Here is a 20020-nt window from a genome sequence, read left to right as displayed (position 1 = left end):
TAAAGTATCTATACAACACCAAGAAATTTGATTCCTAGGAATTACTTACCTGAGGGATAACAATATCTGCTAATGCCTTTGAAAGACCATATAATTCCATTGTGTCTTCTAACTTCAAAGAACAGTTATGCTGGACGTCGTATTTTATACAGTCATATATGTCAGGGATTTTGCTAATGTCATATCTTCCATTCTTTGTTTTAAAGTCTTTCTCCAGCTTGGACCATCTACGTAGCATAAGCTCTAATGTCTCACTATGGTAAAGCTGGATATCTAAAACAACATGACATTTTTAAAATATTAAAGTTAAAAGTCAAATTAAGAATATGCTAAAAGATTGATAATTAGCAATTTTTTTGAATGTCAAAGATAAAATTATTAAGGAGCTAGGAAATGTTACCATAGGCATAAGCTATTAACAATCATATATTTTATAGACTTGAATAAAGGTGTATATATAGGTTAAAACTTGGGCTTATAAAGACCTTTCCATACGGTACACTCGTCAATAGTAAGAAACAGAAGAATTATATACAAAACTCTTTGAAGCTAATAAATTTTCAATTTTGAATTTTAACTTTTTTAATATTATCATTTATTATTTTATTAGATTCACATAACTGAGTAGACAGTTATTACAGAAAGAAACCGTACAGATTAAATAATTCAAAGACCTACTTTTACTAGTAAGTAATCCAAGATTACAAGGTTGTCCAAGTTATTAACCAAGCTAGTCTCAGAACTGGGTCACCTTCTTATTGTTTGCTCTTGCTTTTTATGCTGTCTATTTGCTATTTAGCTATTTGGCAATGCTGCAGAATGAACCAAATAAGAACTTTTTTTTTTTTCATGCTATCAAGGCGGGGGCGGGGAAAAGCAACTAAAACTTAGCTATTTATTCTTTTTCACACCTACATGTAGTACGAGAAGTTTTATTTTTTAAGATTAGTGCACCTTATTTTAAAATGTTTATAGTAACCAAATAGCAATTTTTATTTGTGTTATGCTCTAAGAAAAACATATTTACCTGATGATTTGGGATCTTCCATGCGATGTCTGATTTGAGAAGTCAAACTTTGTATCAAAGAATACACTTTGTCACAAGTCTTCACAGGATTTTTAATTAAATGCATTGATTTAGTAAGAGAAATGCTTCCAGACGGAGTAAGCTACAAATGGATAAAGTATATATTTTACATCTGTTTGTGCACAACTGTCCAAGATAACAATATACAAAACTGAAGAATAATTCCATACTACAAATTAAAATGAACACATCATATAGTAATAAGATTAAAAATGAAGCAAAACCCTCAGAATTTCATGTTAAAAAAAACCTTAGCTTGAGATCATCTTCAGAGAAAATATGGCAGACGTACTACAACTTACAATGCCATTTTATTCTAACTTACGTCAACAATTTGTTGACTCAATATGAGTAAATGTTGTTCTAACAATTTGACACAGATTTACATGTAATAACCCTAAGGTTCTCTCTTTATAATAATTTTTTTCTTCCAGTTGAGGTATTTAGAGGTTAAGCCCAAGCTCAACCACAGGAATGTGAAGAGTGGGATAAAAAAACAGGTAGTCTGGCTATAGAGCTGGTGCTCTTAAACACCATGCTAATTCCTTTGTGATAAGATTTTTTACAAGTCAACAAAAGCCATTAATAACAACATATTGATAGTTTCAAATTCTAGTTTTTATACTTAGCTTGGCAAGTTACTTAACTCCATCAAATGAGGAAGTTTCTACAAATAATAAAAAGTGTAGAGTTCTACTTCTCATTATGATGAACTAGTAGTTCAGCTTAATCTAACCATTGTAAATACATAAAAATTTTGGGCAAAGAACTTGTATACTTCTGCTTTGAGGTATCTGATAATCTATATAATAAAAGCCTAAGGGACCATTACGGTAAAACAACCAGAATGACCGGTCGCTATGATGCACAATGATCACTGGGGGCAGATGCTCAATGCAGTAGCTGCCCCCCTGGTGATCAGTGTGCTCCCACAGGGGGAGCGCTGCTCAGCCAGAAACGGGGCTCACGGCTGGTGAGCACAGCAGTGGTGGTGGGAGCCTCTCCTGCCTCCACAGCAGCACTAAGGAGCAGCAAGCAGGCGGGTGTTAAGGAGTGAGTTGTCCGGACATCCCCTAAGGCAGCGTTTTTCAACCGCTGTTCCGCGGCACACTAGTGATGTTGCCTGGTGTGCCGTAGGTGCAGACAAGACAAGAATTTTATAATTTTTCACTATTTTGTTTACTTAATATTTCATAATAAAGTAATTATAAAATACTTTCTTTGTGTTTATTTGATTCCTATTCAAGAGAATTACTTTATATATAGTCAATATAGGCACAGAGTTAAATTTTTTAACATTTTCTAATGGTGGTGTGCCTCGTGATTTTTTTCATGAAACAAGTGTGCCTTTGCCCAAAAAAGGTTGAAAAACACTGCCCTAAGGTCACTCCCCATGCACAAAATTTGTGTACCGGGACTCTAATAATATAATAAAGAATTATAGAACCAAAACTCATATAGAGAGTGTGAATGTGGCATTTAAGGCTGTTTCTGAACTGGAGACAATTGTTGATCTTGAATAGACAGCAGAGAAGTGGAGTAGAGCTTTAATAGTCCTACGAGGCCAGTGGTCGGCAAACCGCAGCTCGAGAGCCACATGAGGCTCTTTGGTCCCTTGAGTTTTTAGCAAAGGTCAGCTTAGGAATACCCTAATTAAGTTAATAACAATGTGCCTACCTATATAGTTTAAGTTTAAAAAATGTGGCTCTCAAAAGAAATTTCAGTGGTTGTACTGTTGATATTTGGCTCTGTTGACTAAAGAGTTTGCTGACCATTGCTCTAGGCTAAGGGAGCAAAAGTGAAGTCCAGAATTTCCAAAGGTATAACACTGATAAACTGCCTCAGAAAAGTGAGAGTGAATCAGAGGCAAACTAATCCACCAACAAAATGCAGATCAGGTTCAGGTCAACTGCTGATCCAAAAAGATCTGTTCTGAAACTGGATTAAGGCAATCTTAGATTGCTATGTCCAAAGGTATATAGCAAGGACAAATAAAAAATCTTATTGGAAGATGGTAATATTCTATTTATTTCCACAAAGTATTCAACCATAATTAAATGTATTCAGGCACACAAGAAAACAGGACATCATGAATAACAATCAGGAGAATAAACAACAGAAATAGAACTAGAGACTCTAAGTAATAAAATTATCAAAATCTAAAAAAAGAGAGACTTTCTATGATCAAGAAGATATAAGAAAATATTGAAAATTATCAAAGAATTCCATATTATCAAAAAATGAAAATATTATACTTAAAAAAGAAGTTAACAGAAATTCTGAAATTAAAAAATACACTGGCTGACTTTATAAGTACATTAGATACAGCCAGAGATAAATATAGTAAATTAGAAACTGGTTAGAAGATATTATCCAGAATAAATTACAGAGAAAAAAGGATGAAAAAAAATCCAAAGAAAGGATAAGACAAAGTTCTAGCAAGCATATGTTTGGAAACCTAGAAGAAAGTAATAAGGAAAACAAAACAAAAACTTCTTAAAACTAAAGCTGAAAACGCAAGAATCCTATTAGAAACTATTAGAAGGAAAAATTAAAAAGTAATTTACATCTAGACATAAATTAGAAAAACTGCTGAAAACCAAAGATTAAACTATGCCAAAACGAGTTATTTTTAAAAATTATCTTCAAAGGTGAAATAATAAGATCAACAACTAACTTCTCAAGATAAACACTGGAAGCTATTAGATAGTAAAACAACATCTTCAAAGCAATAAAAAAAAGTAAGTGCTATCCTAAAATTCTATACTCAGAAAAAAAATATCTTAAGAGGAAAGTTGAAATAAAAACATTTTTAAGCGAAGAAAAAAGAATTCACCATCAATAAAGTGATACTAACAGAATGACTATATTGCTCTCCAAACAGAAAGAAAAAAAGGTAATTTAAGAGTCAATTCATAGGTAAATCTAAATAAATATTGCTTTTATAAAAGAGTAACAAAAATAACACATTGTGGGGTTTAAAATATACAGAATAAAAATAAACAACATTGTATTTATTGTATCATGTAAATTGCTAGCTGAGCAAATGTTACAATGATTTGGGGCCTTACTGCTATATAGTTTAAGGACTAATAGTATTGGCATGAATTGGAAGCTTATTAAAAGTGCAAAATTCCATTCCCCACTCCAGATATGAATCAGAATCTGCATTTTTTTAACAAGGCCCCAGACAATTCTTATGCAATTTAAACTTTGAAAAGCCCTCTTTAGGGTCCTTGCATTGTCCAGGAAGAGAATAAAAGCATGATGTAAACCTTCAACTTTTAGAAGTCATAGAAGCCTACTGCTATCTCTGGGGTAATATCAACACAAATAGTAAAATGAAACAAAAATGTCAAACTAAGAAAAATAAAAAAAGTATCAATTCCAACGAGAGAATAAAACAAAATTCTCATAAGAATTATTCAAAAAACAACTACCCGTATTTTCTGGCGTATAAGACGACTTTTGAAATGAAAAAACGTCAACCGAAAATCGGGGGCAAAAGACCAAAATTGCACAAAAATTACCTGCAGATCTTGACGGCAAAGTAAGTCTTTTCTTTGAAGTGGGGGGTAGTCTTATACAGTGAATATAGGCCTAAACCTATGTTTTAACTGTAAAATTAGGGGGTCGTCTTATACGCCGGAAAATACGGTATATGCAGATTTTAAGAGAGATACCTAAGAAATACAGTTTCAGAAAGATTAAAAGTAATCTGATATACTATGCAAACACCAAATAAGAGAAAAATGACTGTTGTAGCTATATTAATCTCAGACAAAGTAAACTTTGAGGCAAAAAGTACTGATTGAAATATATCTACTCTAAATTTATATGCATTTAATAACATGGAAAACATTGAACTTGAAATTCATGAAAAATAGGAATTTCTGTTTATCAAAAGATATAATAAAGGCTCAGAATAAGTGGTAGTATATATAAAAAGGAGCTCCTACCTGAAATATATAAAGAACTTCTACCACTCAAATAGAAAAACACAGACAAGTAGTAGAAGAAAAAGGCTTGAAGAGAAGTCCTCAGGAAAGAGGATTATCCTATGAAGTACTACTATACATCTATTGATATTTTCAGAATGGTCAAAATTGATTAATTTGAGAATGACATGAACAGAGACTATGTAGAACAATGACAATTCTCAAGGAACTTTGATGGGAGTGTAATTGGGACAATGACTTTGGAAAACAGTTGGCCATTGTCTACTGATACTGAAACATAAGCATATTGTGGGTTACAATTCTACTCCTAGAAGAGATCCAAGAGAGGCATATACTCATATGCAATAGGACCCACACAAGGATAGTCATAGTATTATTAATCAAATAGCCTAAGACTATAACAATAATAGAACATGGGGTAAAAATAAGGCCTGCAGGGCAAATGTGGCCATTGACACAGCCCACTAACTAAGAATGGTTTGTCCATTTTTCAAAGGTGGTTAAAAAAAAAAAAAAAAAAAAAAGATTATGCAACAAAAGACCAAATGTAAACTTCAAAGCCTAAAATATCTACTACCTGGTATTTTACAGAGAAAGTTTGCCAACATCTGAAATAAACTACTACATAGAGATAGATGATTATTAACTATTAAAATCCTCAAAAATACATGTGCATTTCACATACAATGTTAAGTAAAAGAAGCCACACATAAAAGAAAACATAATTCTATAATTTGAAGCTTAAAAAAGAGCCCAACCTACTAAAACAATAATAATCAGAGATGCAGATTTATCCAGTGATATGATTATGAAAAAGAGCAACATAAAAAGCCAGGATAGAGGTTGCAATCAGGATAGGTAAACAGAGGCTACAGTTGTTGAAATGTTCTATTTCTCTATTTGAATGGTAATGATTATATGATACAATACAATAAAGGCTAAGTGTATGTTTTTGTACTTTTCTGTGTGTATAATATTTCACATGTAAAAGAGTTTGTTAAGACCCACCTTTTCATAATCTTCAGTAGTAAAATCTCTGTCCTTCTGAAGTATTTCATGAAGTCTTGCTTTCACACGTTGCTGACAACTGCTCAAAGAGTCGCTATCACTGTCCAGAAGACCGTTCATGTTAGCACTTTTTACCATCTGAACAAGGATGGGTGTGAGCTCTCCCTCCAGTGCCAATAGCCCCTAAACATGTTAAATAAAGCCAACACAGTTTTTAAAATTATTATATAAAACAATAGAAAGTATCACAATTATTTTGTTACCTGCTGAATTTTATAAGGTGTAAACTATTTACAATAAATTTTATTACTAATATAATTTGTCACTGTCATTTCAGGGCTTTAGTTGAAAGTTTCAGATTTGAAAATTTAACACTGTCTTAGTAAAAATACTTACTAAAATATCTGATAAAAATATTAGGTAAAAATTCCAGTAATTCTAAAAACATTGACTTATACCTTGGCAAAAGCAGCTGCAGTCATCTGCACTCGTCCTTCATCAGAGGCATATATTTTGAGGTCATGTCGGTAGGTACTATGCAATCTAAGTAATCCACAACCAGGAAATCCTGCATAATCTCCTGAAAATAAATCCTCAAATCACTTAAGCTATATTTTTATTTCACTATATTTCTATAAACATTTAATGTCTCAAAATACATAAAGATATGAAAACATAATGTATAAATTTAACCAAATTAGAGAAACTCCAAGATTTACCTTGACCTCCAGGATACATACACCTGAAAGCTCTTCCAAGTTCTTCAGCCTGGACCCTGCCTGCAGGAGTTAGTTCTCCTCCCCATTTTAGAACCAAAAGTAAGGATGGCTCTTCTCTTCGGCTGTCTAGGATACATGTGAGTGGATAAAGCAAATGTCAAATTTGTTTATTTTAAACACATGTTTCAAGATTAATTTTTCTTTGTGGCGCTTAGGTATTACTTTGTACCTTAAACATACCTCTCTTGGTAGGCTTCTGACAGAAATACCTCTTATTCCACCTATTAAAAATCTCAAAATCTCATCCATACTTTGGGATAGGCTCTTTCCAAGTTTTCTGAAAGGAAGTATTGCTTCTCTCTCACTGCTCTCATAGTGGTATAATGGCAATGTATGTAATTGTGCTACACAGGCTAGATTAAGAGCTCCTTGATGATGGGATCCAGATCTTGTCTTTATATCAAGAGCTGTAGTGAAGAAGATATATCCCTTTTCTATGATTAGGAATCAGTGATTTGCATAATTTTTAGGAAGATGTGAAATGACAGAGCCTAAAATTAATTATAATTGAATTATATAGGTGAGATATACAAAAAAATGTAGCCAAGAGCAGCTTTTAAAGTTAAGACTTGTGAAATGTTTAATTGTTGTTTTGTACATCTGAAACTAATGTAATACTGTATGTCAAGTGTAATTTAAAAGTAAAATAAAATTTGAAATTGTGGAATCTCTATATATCCCAGACCAAGTATTTTCTCAGACTCAGAGGAGGTACCATAAGTAAGCAATTTGTATACTTAATTTTGATCTGACCTTTATTATGTCCTAACTTCTGTGTTATGCTACAAAAACAAAGATATTTTAAAAACAAGCAATGTAAGTGCTAAAGAACTTGATGATTCATTAGAAATGATAGAAAATCACCCTTCCCCTAGGGCTAGTTAATAGTTCTTTGTGCTTTACCATGCACACGAATATTAATTTATGGAAGAACATTTAATTAACTGACTTTTAATTTAGTTATTTGTGGAATGTATATTTATCATAAAGATTAAGATAAAAGAAATTAAGCTTATTGCTATTAGTCATCAGTACAATAAGAAGACAACACATCAAATTTTTAAAATCCTATGTAATATAGAGGTAATATGCAAATTGACCATTATGCCCTCACACAAGATGGCCACCCCATGTGATCACAAGATGGCTGGCAAGGGAGGGCAGTTGTGGACAATCAGGCCAGCAGAGGGCAGTTAAGGGGTGACTAGGCAAGCAGGGGAGGGCAGTTAGGAGTGACCAGGCCTGCAGGGGAGCAAAGTTGGGGGTGACACAGCCTGCAGGGGAGGGCAGTTGGAAGCAATTGAGCCAGCAGGGGAGCAGTTAGATATCAATCAGGCTGGCAGGGGAGTGGTTAGGGGGTGATCAGGCTGGCAGGCAGAAGTAGTAGGGGCACTCAGGTAGGCAGGCAGGTGAATGATTGGGGGCTTGCAATCCCAGATTGTGAGAGGGATGTCCGATTGCTGGTTTGGGATTGGGCTTAAACTGGCAGTTGGAAACCCCCCATGGGGTCCCATATTGAAGACAGTGTAGGCTGGGCTGAGGGACAGCCCTCCCACCCAGTGCACGAATTTCGTGACAGGGCCTCTAGTCTATAAAAATAAAAGCATAATATGCTAATTAGACCAGATGTTCTTTCAAATGAGTCCTTCCAGATGAACCCGGGGCTGCGAGGGAAGCCCCAGTCCTGGGTACCTACCAGAGGGAAGCCAGTGCCAGTAGCCAGGGGGAGGAAGGTCTACTCTTGCACAAATTTTGTGCATCGGGCCTCTGGTAAATATATAAAGATCAGCATAGTCTAAGTTCTGTTTGTATGTATGAAAATCATTACTTCAACTTTTGTAGTATAAATAATGCCATTTTGAAAGTTCCAATAGATCAATCTTCCCCTGAATATTCAATTATTTCCTTGGGATAAACTCGTGTAAGTAGAAGTAAGGTTAAAACATATGAATATTTTTTGAAGTGCCTGATATAAAGATATTGACATATTACTATTCAAAGAGTTACATCAATTTATACTCCTACCAGTAGACTGAAATCCTGCCATGCTACATTCTCATCAGCATTATTTATTACCAATTTGAGAAAAGAATAAAATAAGAAAATACTTTCCCAATGTGATAAGCAAGAGTAATTATCATATTAGAGGCCCAGTGCATGAAAAATCATGCACTGTTTGGGGGGGTCCCTGTCTGGCCTGCCCCTTCTCACAGTCGGGGCACCCTCAGGGATGGGAGGCAACCTGGCAATCAGGAAAAGGTGATGCCCCCATCATACCTCTGCTGCTGCCACTGCCAGCAGCACAAGCTTTGGCTGGTCCTGGTTATCTGAGCCTTGGGGGCCCTGGGCAGCTACCATAAGAGGCTTGCCTGCACCTTGGGACCGCTCTGGGTGGCTGGGGGGCTGAGGGTGGGTCTGGCCACTGCATGCCTGCCACCTGCCCTCAGTGGAGCTGAAAGGACTGGGGAACTCTGTCGGGGCTGAGGGAACTGGGTGCTGCCATCTTGTGGCTATGGGTGCCACCATCTTTTTGATGGTGTGACAGTCAATTTGTATATTCCCTCTTTATTAGATAAGATTATATTATTGGACATCTGCATTTCTCCACAAAATGACTTTTCTAACCTCTATTTTTCTTTTGAAAGGTAAATTAGTATATGAACTTTTGAGCTGACTGCTCTGAAGAGACTAACCATATTTAAATGCTCATTCTGAGAAAAAATATCTATTTTCAAACACATTGATTGTGTATTTTTTTAAAATAGTCTTTTCATACTTTTTGAGCTTCCATACTGAATAGTTTGACCACTTCTACCAATAGAGGGAGAGGCTCATTAAATACCACTTAGTTATAAATAAATAAGTTTTCTGAAACAACTCCAGAGTAAAAGAGTTCTATGAAGTTTTCAATATAATAAAATCTACCCTTTACTTAAAGGATAAAATCTACATTTTAGATAGAAAGCAATTAACAAAATACCACTAAAAAGCAAACCAATCCTTTCATATAATTAAAGCACAATAGGCATTAAGAATGACACACCTTCCTCTTCACTAGATGTTTTAGGACAACCATGAGGGAGATAGGTTAATTGCACCTTACGATTTATTCCAGAAAAGTGGCCATACCTGAAAAATAAAATGGCAAACAGAATGAACAATATTCAGTAAGTGTTCAATATTACCTCCTGGAAAAAAACTAATCCATCTATAGAAAAAAACTAAACCTTACATTTATTGCCTCCTCTATTTGTAATTACCTTGTTGAATGCTTCGAAATATCCTAGTAGAAAATCAGTTAGAAAAGTAGTCATTCTAGCACCTTAAAAATGAAAATGGAGACATGGCAGGTGTGGCTCAGTTGGTAGGAGGATCCTCCAGTACCCTAAAAGGTTGAGGAATTGATTCCCAGTCAGGGCATATATCTAAGTTGCAGGTTTGCTCCTGGCCCAGTTGGGACACTTGAAGCTTGCAGGAGGCAACTCATGAAACTCATGAATGTTTCTCTCATTTCTCTCTCTCTCTCTCTCTCTCTCTCTCTCTCTCTGTCTCCTCTCTCTCTCTCTCTCTCTCTCTCTCTCTCGCTCTCTCTCTCTCTCTCCCCTTTCCTCGTCTCCAAAATCAAGAAAATGTAATCTGATGAGGATTACAAAAATAATAATAATACAAAAACAATGTTTCTCTACAAAATTTAGATGATTCTGAAGAGATGACAAAGTATAGACATTATGTTGTCAAGTTAGCAAAGAGAGCTTCATACTAAGTAGTACTTCATAGAAGATCCAAATTTGATGTCCTCTTTTCATCTTTTCATTAAAATTAAAAGTAAAACAATAAACTTCAATACAACATCTATTTTCTCACTGGTAAGAATAAAAATCTCAATAGGCTTTCACTAATTTCTCCTCTGCTATAGTGATAAAAATTAAAAATATCGAGCTGAAGGACATTAACAAGGAAAGTCACACATATTTTCAAAACATTACAAGTCATCATGAAAATTAAGGGGTTCATAGATACTCACATCTCTAACACAGTCTTAAGTTGTTCAAGTTTTGACTTGTTTTCTTCAATGTCAGAATCATTATTTTGCCCCAGTTCCGTAAGAAGTTGCCGTGCAATATCCAGCACTTCCTGTAAAATAAGTTAAGAAAGAATTACATTTTTATATAACTTTCCCATTAACAACTTAAAATTCAACAAGAAATCAAATGCACTTGCCTGTAATTGTTTTGGCTTTTTGAGTTTTAATTTCCCAGATTTATATCCATCACACTTTTCAAAAAGATCAAAAAATCTTATAAAAAAGATAGAGCACTATTAGTTATTTGCAATAATTAATATTTTCACCATATATTTAAATCAATTTTAATAAATAATAGACATAGAATTATAATAATAACAAATCATAGATATGGGACTCAGGCTCTTTGAATTTCAAATAGTGTCCTCTTTCCCTCCTTCACTATACCATGTTGTTTCTTTACATTGATTGATATGTATATATATTAAAAAATATATATATATTATTGAGTTTTTTACAGAGAGGAAGAGAGAGGGATAGAGAGTCAGAAACATCGATGAGAGAGAAACATCGACCAGCTGCCTCCTGCACACCCCCTACTGGGGATGTGCCCGCAACCAGGATACATGCCCTTGACCGGAATCGAACCTGGTCAGTAGCCGATGCTCTATCCACTGAGCCAAACCGATTTCGGGGATTGATATATTTTTATATTTCCCTAATCCATATCAAACTAATAATCACCAAATTATATGAAAAAGTTTCTCATGATAAAAATATGATTTTTTATATGATTATAAAACAAAATATCTGAAATATATGTTCTCTGAAGTCACAACACACACATATATACTTAAAAAATATGTTTCAGTATATATTTAATGGCTCAGGTTTCCCATGTCAAATACTAAATAGAAAAAAACATAAACTTTTATCATAGTAATTTTCTTCTAGAAGTTTGGGAGGTTAATGACTATCAGAGAGCAATATAAGAGAATAATAAACCGAGATTAAATAGAACATATTTACAGCAATAAATGAAAACTAGGTGAGACTGAGGGTCATTTATAGATACTGCCACAATAATTTTCAGATACTGATATATACAATTATTTTAAATGGATTCTGTTTGCAACCATAGGTTTAAATATTAATGCCAATAAATAGTAGTAAACAGTTTTTCTATATGATATAGTAATAAATAGCTAATCATCTATCAAAAATAATAAATTATCTTCTGAGTATTAAATTATCTCCCTTAGCACATACTTTTGATGCCTCACTTCCATTTTCATTTTTTGTTTTGGTGTTCGATCCCCATGACGAATAACAGCTATGACACATCTAAGTTCCATCCTAAAATTAAAACAAAAGAAATTCTCAATTTGTGTTAAGTAAGTTTGGAAATATGGGTTTAAAAACAAAATTAAATACTTTTGTCATCCTCCCTCCCAGGACTTCTGAGAATGTTTAATATGTTAATGTAAGTCTCTAAGCTGTGAATATGAACAATTTGGTCAATTCACCTGAGTATAAGTAAGTTTCAAGCAGTAACGTAAACTAGAATGTTATGAAACACTTTGGCAATATTCGTTCAAATAACTTAAAATATAACTTTACATTTTTCCTCTACATGCTAAGCATTCCAAAGTTGCATGACCACTAATTATAAAAGTTTAAGTAATACATCTGTTGTCAACTCTTTTATTTTTATGGTTTAATTAAACAGTTCTACAATTATTCAGCGTTTTGGGGGATTTTATTTCAAGAGAATCCCTGTAAAAGCATATATTCTATTGCTCCATCTGCAAAGTGGACCAAATGAAAATATACTAAATAAAATATCTAATAATCATTCAGAAATTTAATCTTTATTGTAATAGCACAGACTACTGGGGAAAACCGAAGGAATTTCTAAATGAAAATACTCAAACTTACATAGTTCCAGATGTAGTTGGTACAATTGGGATATCTTCAGCTTCTAAGGGTATTGACCAGGGGATATGAAATTGTGGAGCAAGCTCTCTCATCACAATATTGCTTTGAGGAAAAGTACAAATAAATAAATAAATAAATAAATAAATAAATAAATAAAATAAAATAAAAAGTACTTCATTTTAAGACAAAAATGAGAAAATCATAGGAGCAAAACTCTATCTAGTGATTATTGTAACAACTGCACATAAGTAACCCAGAGAATCAATCCTGATCATGAAAAATTAGACAAACAGTTCTAAACTCGTGTATCAGAACACACTAATGGGATACCATAAATTTAAAAGTATTTACTTATATACCTTAGTTTTAAAAATGTAAGTCACATTATATTCAAATAATTCACTATAACGGTATCAGATCTATCGATACTTTACAAAGGTTCTAAAACCAAAGATGATCTCTTCTGTATGGTCACTAATCAATTCTTACTAATGTATAGGTCACAAATAAGCTATTTTAAATACCATTGCCCGTTTTTAACAAATTTCTATCACATTATTAAAAGGGTTAACAAACATGTTTAAGTAATTAAAAAATACTTTTGGTTTTGTTTTAGTTTAGAATTTGTGCTAAAATTTAGTAAGCTCCCAAATTTCACTTTAAGGATAAGTTCACAAACCTTTGAAATATACAATAAAAGCTGATTCCAATTATGAAAATACATTTTAAAGTGTAAGTTTCTTATGGCTTTGTCATATATACTTTAAAATGGTTTAGAGATAGCTCTTGTTTTGTACGTCTTTTAAATCAGGGTATAAACAGGTTAAAGAATATAAAGATGGCATTTCTGTAAGCAATAATTTCTCTTACATTCAGTTGATAATCTCATAAGATCTTTAAGTAACATACTTTTTAAAAAGTAGTATTATTCAAAACAATCCTCAATTCCAAATACTTCTATTTCACTCTGGTTATATACTTCATGAATGTTAATTTTGTGCCACATAAGAGAATGAAACCATAGCATTTCTAAATCTATGAAGAAGCCTTTAAGCCTTTATCTACACTGGTCATAAATTAATCTATCTTTGATAACTCAAATTATAAGTCATGATTTGGCATGGTCTTCGGGGTTGCCATTTTATAAACAGTGATTTTTACAGTGCTAACAAAATCCTAATCATTTGATGTTGATAATTATTTAGTTTCTGTATAACTAGTATATATTAGCTGTAATAAAGGTAAAGAAGAAATATAAAGAAAAAAATTCATACCCAAGTATTTTTGCACAATCATCATAATACTTCATGGAATTTTTCACAAAACTGAAGCCATTGACATCACAGACATAGGACTGTCCATTGGCTCGCAATAAATCAAAGCCACAAACTGTTTGCTATTTAAAATAAATTATAAAATTTAAAGTTCCATTTGAATTAATATTCACAAATTCCCAGGCTTGTTAGAACATATCAAATTATATAAATGCCAAAAAGTGTATTATTGTTTACTAGTTTACTTTATAATAAAAAAAAATGGTATTACTTATTTGTAACTTCAGTACCCTGAAAATATATAACACATGCCATATAATCATTATTATAAAGTAGATGTAGAACAATAATGTTTAAGGAACTAAGGAGACAAAAAAAAAAATTTTTTTAATCCAGTTCTCAAGAAACATTTCTTTAAAAAACAAAAGTAAAAACATATATAGGCTTTGATAAATTTTGTGCTAGTAGGAATGACATCACTATAATCAAAAAAAAAAAAAAAATGAAAAAGAAAAAACAATTTTGAAGAAATATCACAAAGGAAAAGTCAAATTATCCCTATGAATCTTTCAAACCCTAACAATCACATATTTGTGAGTATCCAAAATAAATTTATTTTATTTGGGAGAACAAAACAGTTGAAAGGTATGCATTTCCTGTTCAAGCTCTAGGAATTTTCCTATCTTCTATTTTATATTTAAAGCATCACATATTAGCATAATTAACATAATGTGATGCTAAGTCATGGCTTTGAAATCTTAGTATTACAAGTTTAAAATGATTTAAACATAGTTAGTAAAACATATTTATAGGCTAATATTCCTTCCATAAAAGAGACCTCAAATTATTAATAAAGAATTGACTTCTCGTTTACTATCCAATACACACTCATCTTTAAGTTATATTTCCAAGGCAAGTCTTCAAAAACGTAGCTTTAGAAGTTATTAGACACAAGTTTTAAAACTTCTATCTAAATCTTTATAGTAGATTTAGTACATCCTAGCTGGTTTGGCTCAGTGGATAGCACGTCAGCCCGTGGACTAAAGGGCACATGGTTGGGCATGTGTAGGAGGCAACCAATTGATGTGTCTCTCTCACATCTATATGTCTCTCTATCTCTTCCCCTCTATTTCCTCACTCTAAAGAAATCAAAGGAAAAATATCCTAGGGTGAGGATTAGTAAAAAATGTAAAAAGAATAATAAAAGTATACTTCCATTAACATAATCATAATAACAAAAATATTAACCGTAGTAAATGCCTAACAAAATAGATTGAGGGATGTAGTTAAATATTGGAAGTAAAAAGTTTTAAGACATATATTTGTATTGCTTTCATGAACATACTTTATTAGATATAATAGGCTAATAGATTGGTTGTCAAGGCTAGAAGAATACTGAGGATCTCTGCTACTCGACAACAACAAAAATTGTTTATCAATTCTATGAGTAAATAACACAACCTGTTTTGTTTTTGTTTTTGTTTTTTTAGTATGTTAAATAACAACCCTAAACACTGGTTAACTCTAGTGTTTTGTTTTTTCTTCATAATTTTAATTTCTGAATAAATTGACAGTTACCTTTTATGTAATATAGAAAGAATACAGAAAAGCAAAGGTCTTTACTTATTATGTATTTTTATATTTTGGCACTACAAGAATCCCTTGAAGAGTACATAAATTGTTCAGATATACCACTTTTATTTTCTCAGCTCATTCTCCAATTATAAGCCCAAATAAGTTATTTTACTAAAAAAAAAAGAAAAAAAAAAAAAGAAAAAAAAAAAGAATTCCTTTTACATAGGTCTATATGGGCTGTTTAACATCTTACCTTAAATGCAAGACAGACTTTCCAAGCAATTAATTTTTCTCGTGCATTGAGAATAACAGGGTATCTTACTTCTTTTCCTTCACTGTCTCGTTCCACCTTGCCATCAAGTGCTGGAGATTTTCGAGCTTCAGCATGGGCATAATCTGGACCCACTGTATAAACCTTTCATGAATGTTAAAGTATATATTTTATTAAAATATAAAAAATATTTGTCTCTAGATAGGCTTTCACACATCTTTCTACTTACATGTCAAATTTTTTAATATGTTGGAGATGTTATAAATAATTAATTATATGGAAAAACTGGTAAATTGAAGTTCAATTCTCTAGAAAAAAATTATACTGAGCATTATGAGGGAATAAGAGGATGTAAATCATGTAATTTTTCTTTCTTTTTTTTTTTTAAATATATTTTACTGATATTTTACAGAGAGGAAGGGAGAAGGATAGAGAGCTAGAAACGTCGATGAGAGAGAAACATCTACCAGCTGCCTCCTGCCCACCCCCTACTAGGGATGTGCCGGCAACCAATGTACATGCCCTTGACCGGAATCGAACCCGGGACTCTTGAGTGGCTCTACCACAGAGCCAAACCGGCTTCGGCAAATCATGTAATTTTTCTTAAAATTTTTTAGTTTAACAAAGGAGAGATACAAATAACAACAACAACAACAACAAAAAAACCACACAAACACACACACACACACACACAAACAAAACATTATAGAAGTAACTGCCAAAAGATGATTTGAAAAATGGGGAAGGTGAGGGAGAGCATAAATTTGAAGGCAGACAAGAGAGGGAAAGGCGTTCTAAGCAAAGGTAATAAACACAGATGGAGGGCAGAAGCATGAAATAGCACAAGGTATTCAGGTAAGAGTATGTTATTTGACCTGGTTTATACCCTAAGAAATAAGGCTCATAGGACCAACAGCAGACAAACTATGAAATAAATATCTTGTATGCCAGTTTTATGAACCTGATAATTATCCTGAGGTCAATGAGGATCCACAAGATAATTTTTAAAAGGACGTTCATGATCAGATTTAAGAAAGAACACTCTGGTTAGACAGACTGACAAAAAGTAAAGCAATTAAGACTTGTCTATACCTGATTCTTTGCCAGCAGAAATCACACATTTTTATAACACATTACAGTTGTTGCATATCTTAAAACATCATTTACGCTGATCAGTGATGGCTATTACACTCACTGTATTTTATTACTTAATGTCCTTTTAAAGAAGAATACATATTATATCACAAGGTTGGTTTTTAAATATCTTGATAACTATATTTCAATAAAATTTATCTCATTTTTTTTAACCTTATATGTTTTATTTTAAGCATTTAAAAACATATTCTATAAAATTTATTTTTTAAAAGGGTCATAGCTTTCAGACTTCCAAAGGCTTTCACAGTACAAAACAGATAAAGACTAGACATTGCTAATTAAAGGGTGTTCTATTTTCTGATATCACTGGTAAACTCTAAATACAAAATTAAAATATACTTTAATCAACCTACCTTAACATCAGTACCATCTGTGGGCATAAACTCTTCATAGATATATGAGCCCGTTTTCCGCACATTGCTTTCTGGGGAATAAACACTACTTCTACTGCCAATCTGAAAACAAAATATGTCCATCAGCATAAAAACTAAATTATTCTCCTCATTTTTTATAATACAATCCTTTAGCATCTATTTCCATCTTAGACAAAAATAATTTGTTTTAATCCACAAATATTTAACAACACTGTGTAGCTGACACTATATTTTCTGCTGCATTTGTAACTTACATGTAGTTAAACAGTATTAAAAAATACAATGAACACTAAGAATAATGTTTCTAAGATCCAACCATGTTGTTGCATGTAACTCTAGTTTGTTCATTTTTACTACTATAGAATTTTTCACCATATAAATATACTGTAACTTATTCATTCTCCTATCAATGTATATTTGAGTTGCTCCAAAGCTTTTCCTATTAGAACAACATTGCTTTAAACATTCTTAAAAGTGTCTCTCTGGCACATGTGTGCAAGAGTGTTTCTAAAGTACATATTAGAAATGGAATTGCTGGGTGAGACTATGCCCATATTCAACTTTCAAAAATAATGTCAAAATCTTTTATACAATGTTTTAACAATTTACAGTCTCTCCAGCAATGTATGTGAGTTCCCACTACTCTACATGCTTGTCTATACTTGGTATTGTTATACTTTTTAATATTTGCCACACTAGTGGATATAAAATAGTATCATTGTGTCTTTACTTTGCACATCCATGACTATTTATGTATATGTGTGCTTGTTTTCCAACTAATTCCATCTTTTTTTTATCTTTGCAAATACAAAGTAACTCAATATCATTATCTTTTATTCCTGATTTGCATTTATTTTATTATGGGTACAATTTTGAGCATACTCGCAGGTATATAAAAATTATTGGTATTACTTTTTCTATGAACTATCCATTTTGGGAGCTGCTGATATTTTCTACAACACTGCTGATATTCACTTAAATTTTTCATATGAAAGATATATAAATGAAAGGTAGAAAGAAAGCAACTTCTTAACATTCTATAGGTAGAAATTTTGCATAAGCAACATTAACTAAAAGGATGCCTTGTTTTTCTAACATAGTATATTAGTTTTAATAATTTATATCTAAATGATACATTCTTAATCATAGTTTTAATAATTGATTTCTTTTAGTAAAATTTAAACAACAATGTATAAAGAACAGTATTCACTAGGATAACAAAAATTTACCTTTCGAAAAAGTCTTTGACTTCCACCACCAGCAGATGTTGGATAATAAATGTAAACATTGTGATCTTCTGCACTAACTGGCTTTTCTACAAATGGCTTTTGAAAAACTTCCCCATTTACTTCTACATGATCTTCCCCTTCAATCAGGCTGCATTCTATACATCAAACATAATAGCAAGCAAAATTAAAATACTAATTTGATTTTACTTTAAAACAGTGTTTTTCAACCTTTTTTGGGCAAAGGCACACTTGTTTCATGAAAAAAATCACGAGGCACACCACCATTAGAAAATGTTAAAAAATTTAACTCTGTGCCTATATTGACTATATATAAAGTAATTCTCTTGAATAGGAATCAAATAAACACAAAGAAAGTATTTTATAATTATTTTATTATGAAATATTAAGTAAACAAAATAGTGAAAAATTATAAAATTCTTGTCTTGTCTGCACCTATGGCACACCAGGCAACATCTCGTGTGCCGCGGAACAGCGGTTGAAAAACGCTGCTTTAAAACACGTATGCATACAACATATACCAACACTTATGATATACTAGAGGTCTGGTGCATGAAATTTGTGCACAGGGGAAGGAAGAGGATGGTGGTGTCCCTCAGCCCAGCCAGCACCCTCTCCAATCTGGGACATCCCTCTCACAATCCAGGACTGCTGGCTGCCTGCCTTCCTGATTGCCCCTAACGGCTTCTGCCTGCCAGCCTGATCACCCCCTTACCACTCCCATGCCAGCCTGATTGATGTCTAACTGCTCCCTTGCCAGCCGGTTTGCCCCCAACTTCCCTCCTCTGCTGGCTTGGTCACCCCTAACTGCCCTCCTTGCAGGGTTGATCACCACCAGCTGCCCTCCCTTGCAGGCCTGGTGCCTGCCAACTGCCCTTTCCTGCTGGCCATCTGTGTCCTCATGGGAGCAGCTATCTTGATCTTGTGTGCTGGAGTGATGGTCAATCTGCATATTACTCTTTTATAAGGTAAGATTAGAGGCCAGGTGCACAAAATTCGTGTATGGGGGTGTGTCCCCCTCAGCCCAACCTGCACCCTCTCCAATCTGGGACCCCCTTGGGGGATGTCTGACTGTTGGGCCTAAACAGGCAGTTGGACATCCCTCACACAATTCTGGACTGCTGGCTCCCAACTGCTTGCCTGCCTTCTTGATTGCCCCTAACCACTTCAGCCTGCCAGCATGATCACCCCCTAACCACTCCCCTGCCAGTTTGATCGATGTCTAACTGTTCCCCTTCTAGCCTGATCATACCCAACTGCCCTCCCCTGACAGCCCGGTCACCCCCAAATGCCCTCCCCTGCATATTCCCTTTATTAGATAGGGTTATT

The 20020-nt window shown here is 33.4% G+C and overlaps 1 protein-coding gene across 16 annotated transcripts in view; it reads right to left on the bottom strand.

Moving 5' to 3' along the window:
• Positions 1-20020, bottom strand: part of PPIP5K2 (diphosphoinositol pentakisphosphate kinase 2) — a 61713-nt gene that overhangs the window by 28777 nt on the left and 12916 nt on the right. For 14 of the 16 annotated variants that reach the window (XM_084881806.1, XM_084881795.1, XM_084881804.1 and 11 more), the window contains exons 6-19: positions 18674-18828; positions 17424-17525; positions 15898-16059; positions 14070-14191; positions 12796-12897; positions 12127-12213; positions 11051-11130; positions 10858-10963; positions 9877-9962; positions 6774-6899; positions 6513-6634; positions 6055-6237; positions 1028-1169; positions 50-273 (exon numbers count right to left, since the gene is read on the bottom strand). In XM_084881806.1, coding sequence (XP_084737932.1) covers positions 50-273; positions 1028-1169; positions 6055-6237; positions 6513-6634; positions 6774-6899; positions 9877-9962; positions 10858-10963; positions 11051-11130; positions 12127-12213; positions 12796-12897; positions 14070-14191; positions 15898-16059; positions 17424-17525; positions 18674-18828 — 1799 coding nt within the window. Of the gene's footprint in view, positions 1-49; positions 274-1027; positions 1170-6054; positions 6238-6512; positions 6635-6773; positions 6900-9876; positions 9963-10857; positions 10968-11050; positions 11131-12126; positions 12214-12795; positions 12898-14069; positions 14192-15897; positions 16060-17423; positions 17526-18673; positions 18829-20020 lie in introns of all 16 variants that reach the window. The other 2 variants (XM_084881803.1, XM_084881808.1) reach the window with 2 other exon arrangements.

Source organism: Pipistrellus hanaki (assembly GCF_964339955.1).
Source record: "Pipistrellus hanaki genome assembly, chromosome: 4".
In the NCBI taxonomy this organism is placed as follows: domain Eukaryota; kingdom Metazoa; phylum Chordata; class Mammalia; order Chiroptera; family Vespertilionidae; genus Pipistrellus; species Pipistrellus hanaki.
Note: the sequence above shows the minus strand (reverse complement) of the source record. Positions and strands in the feature narration are given on the sequence as shown.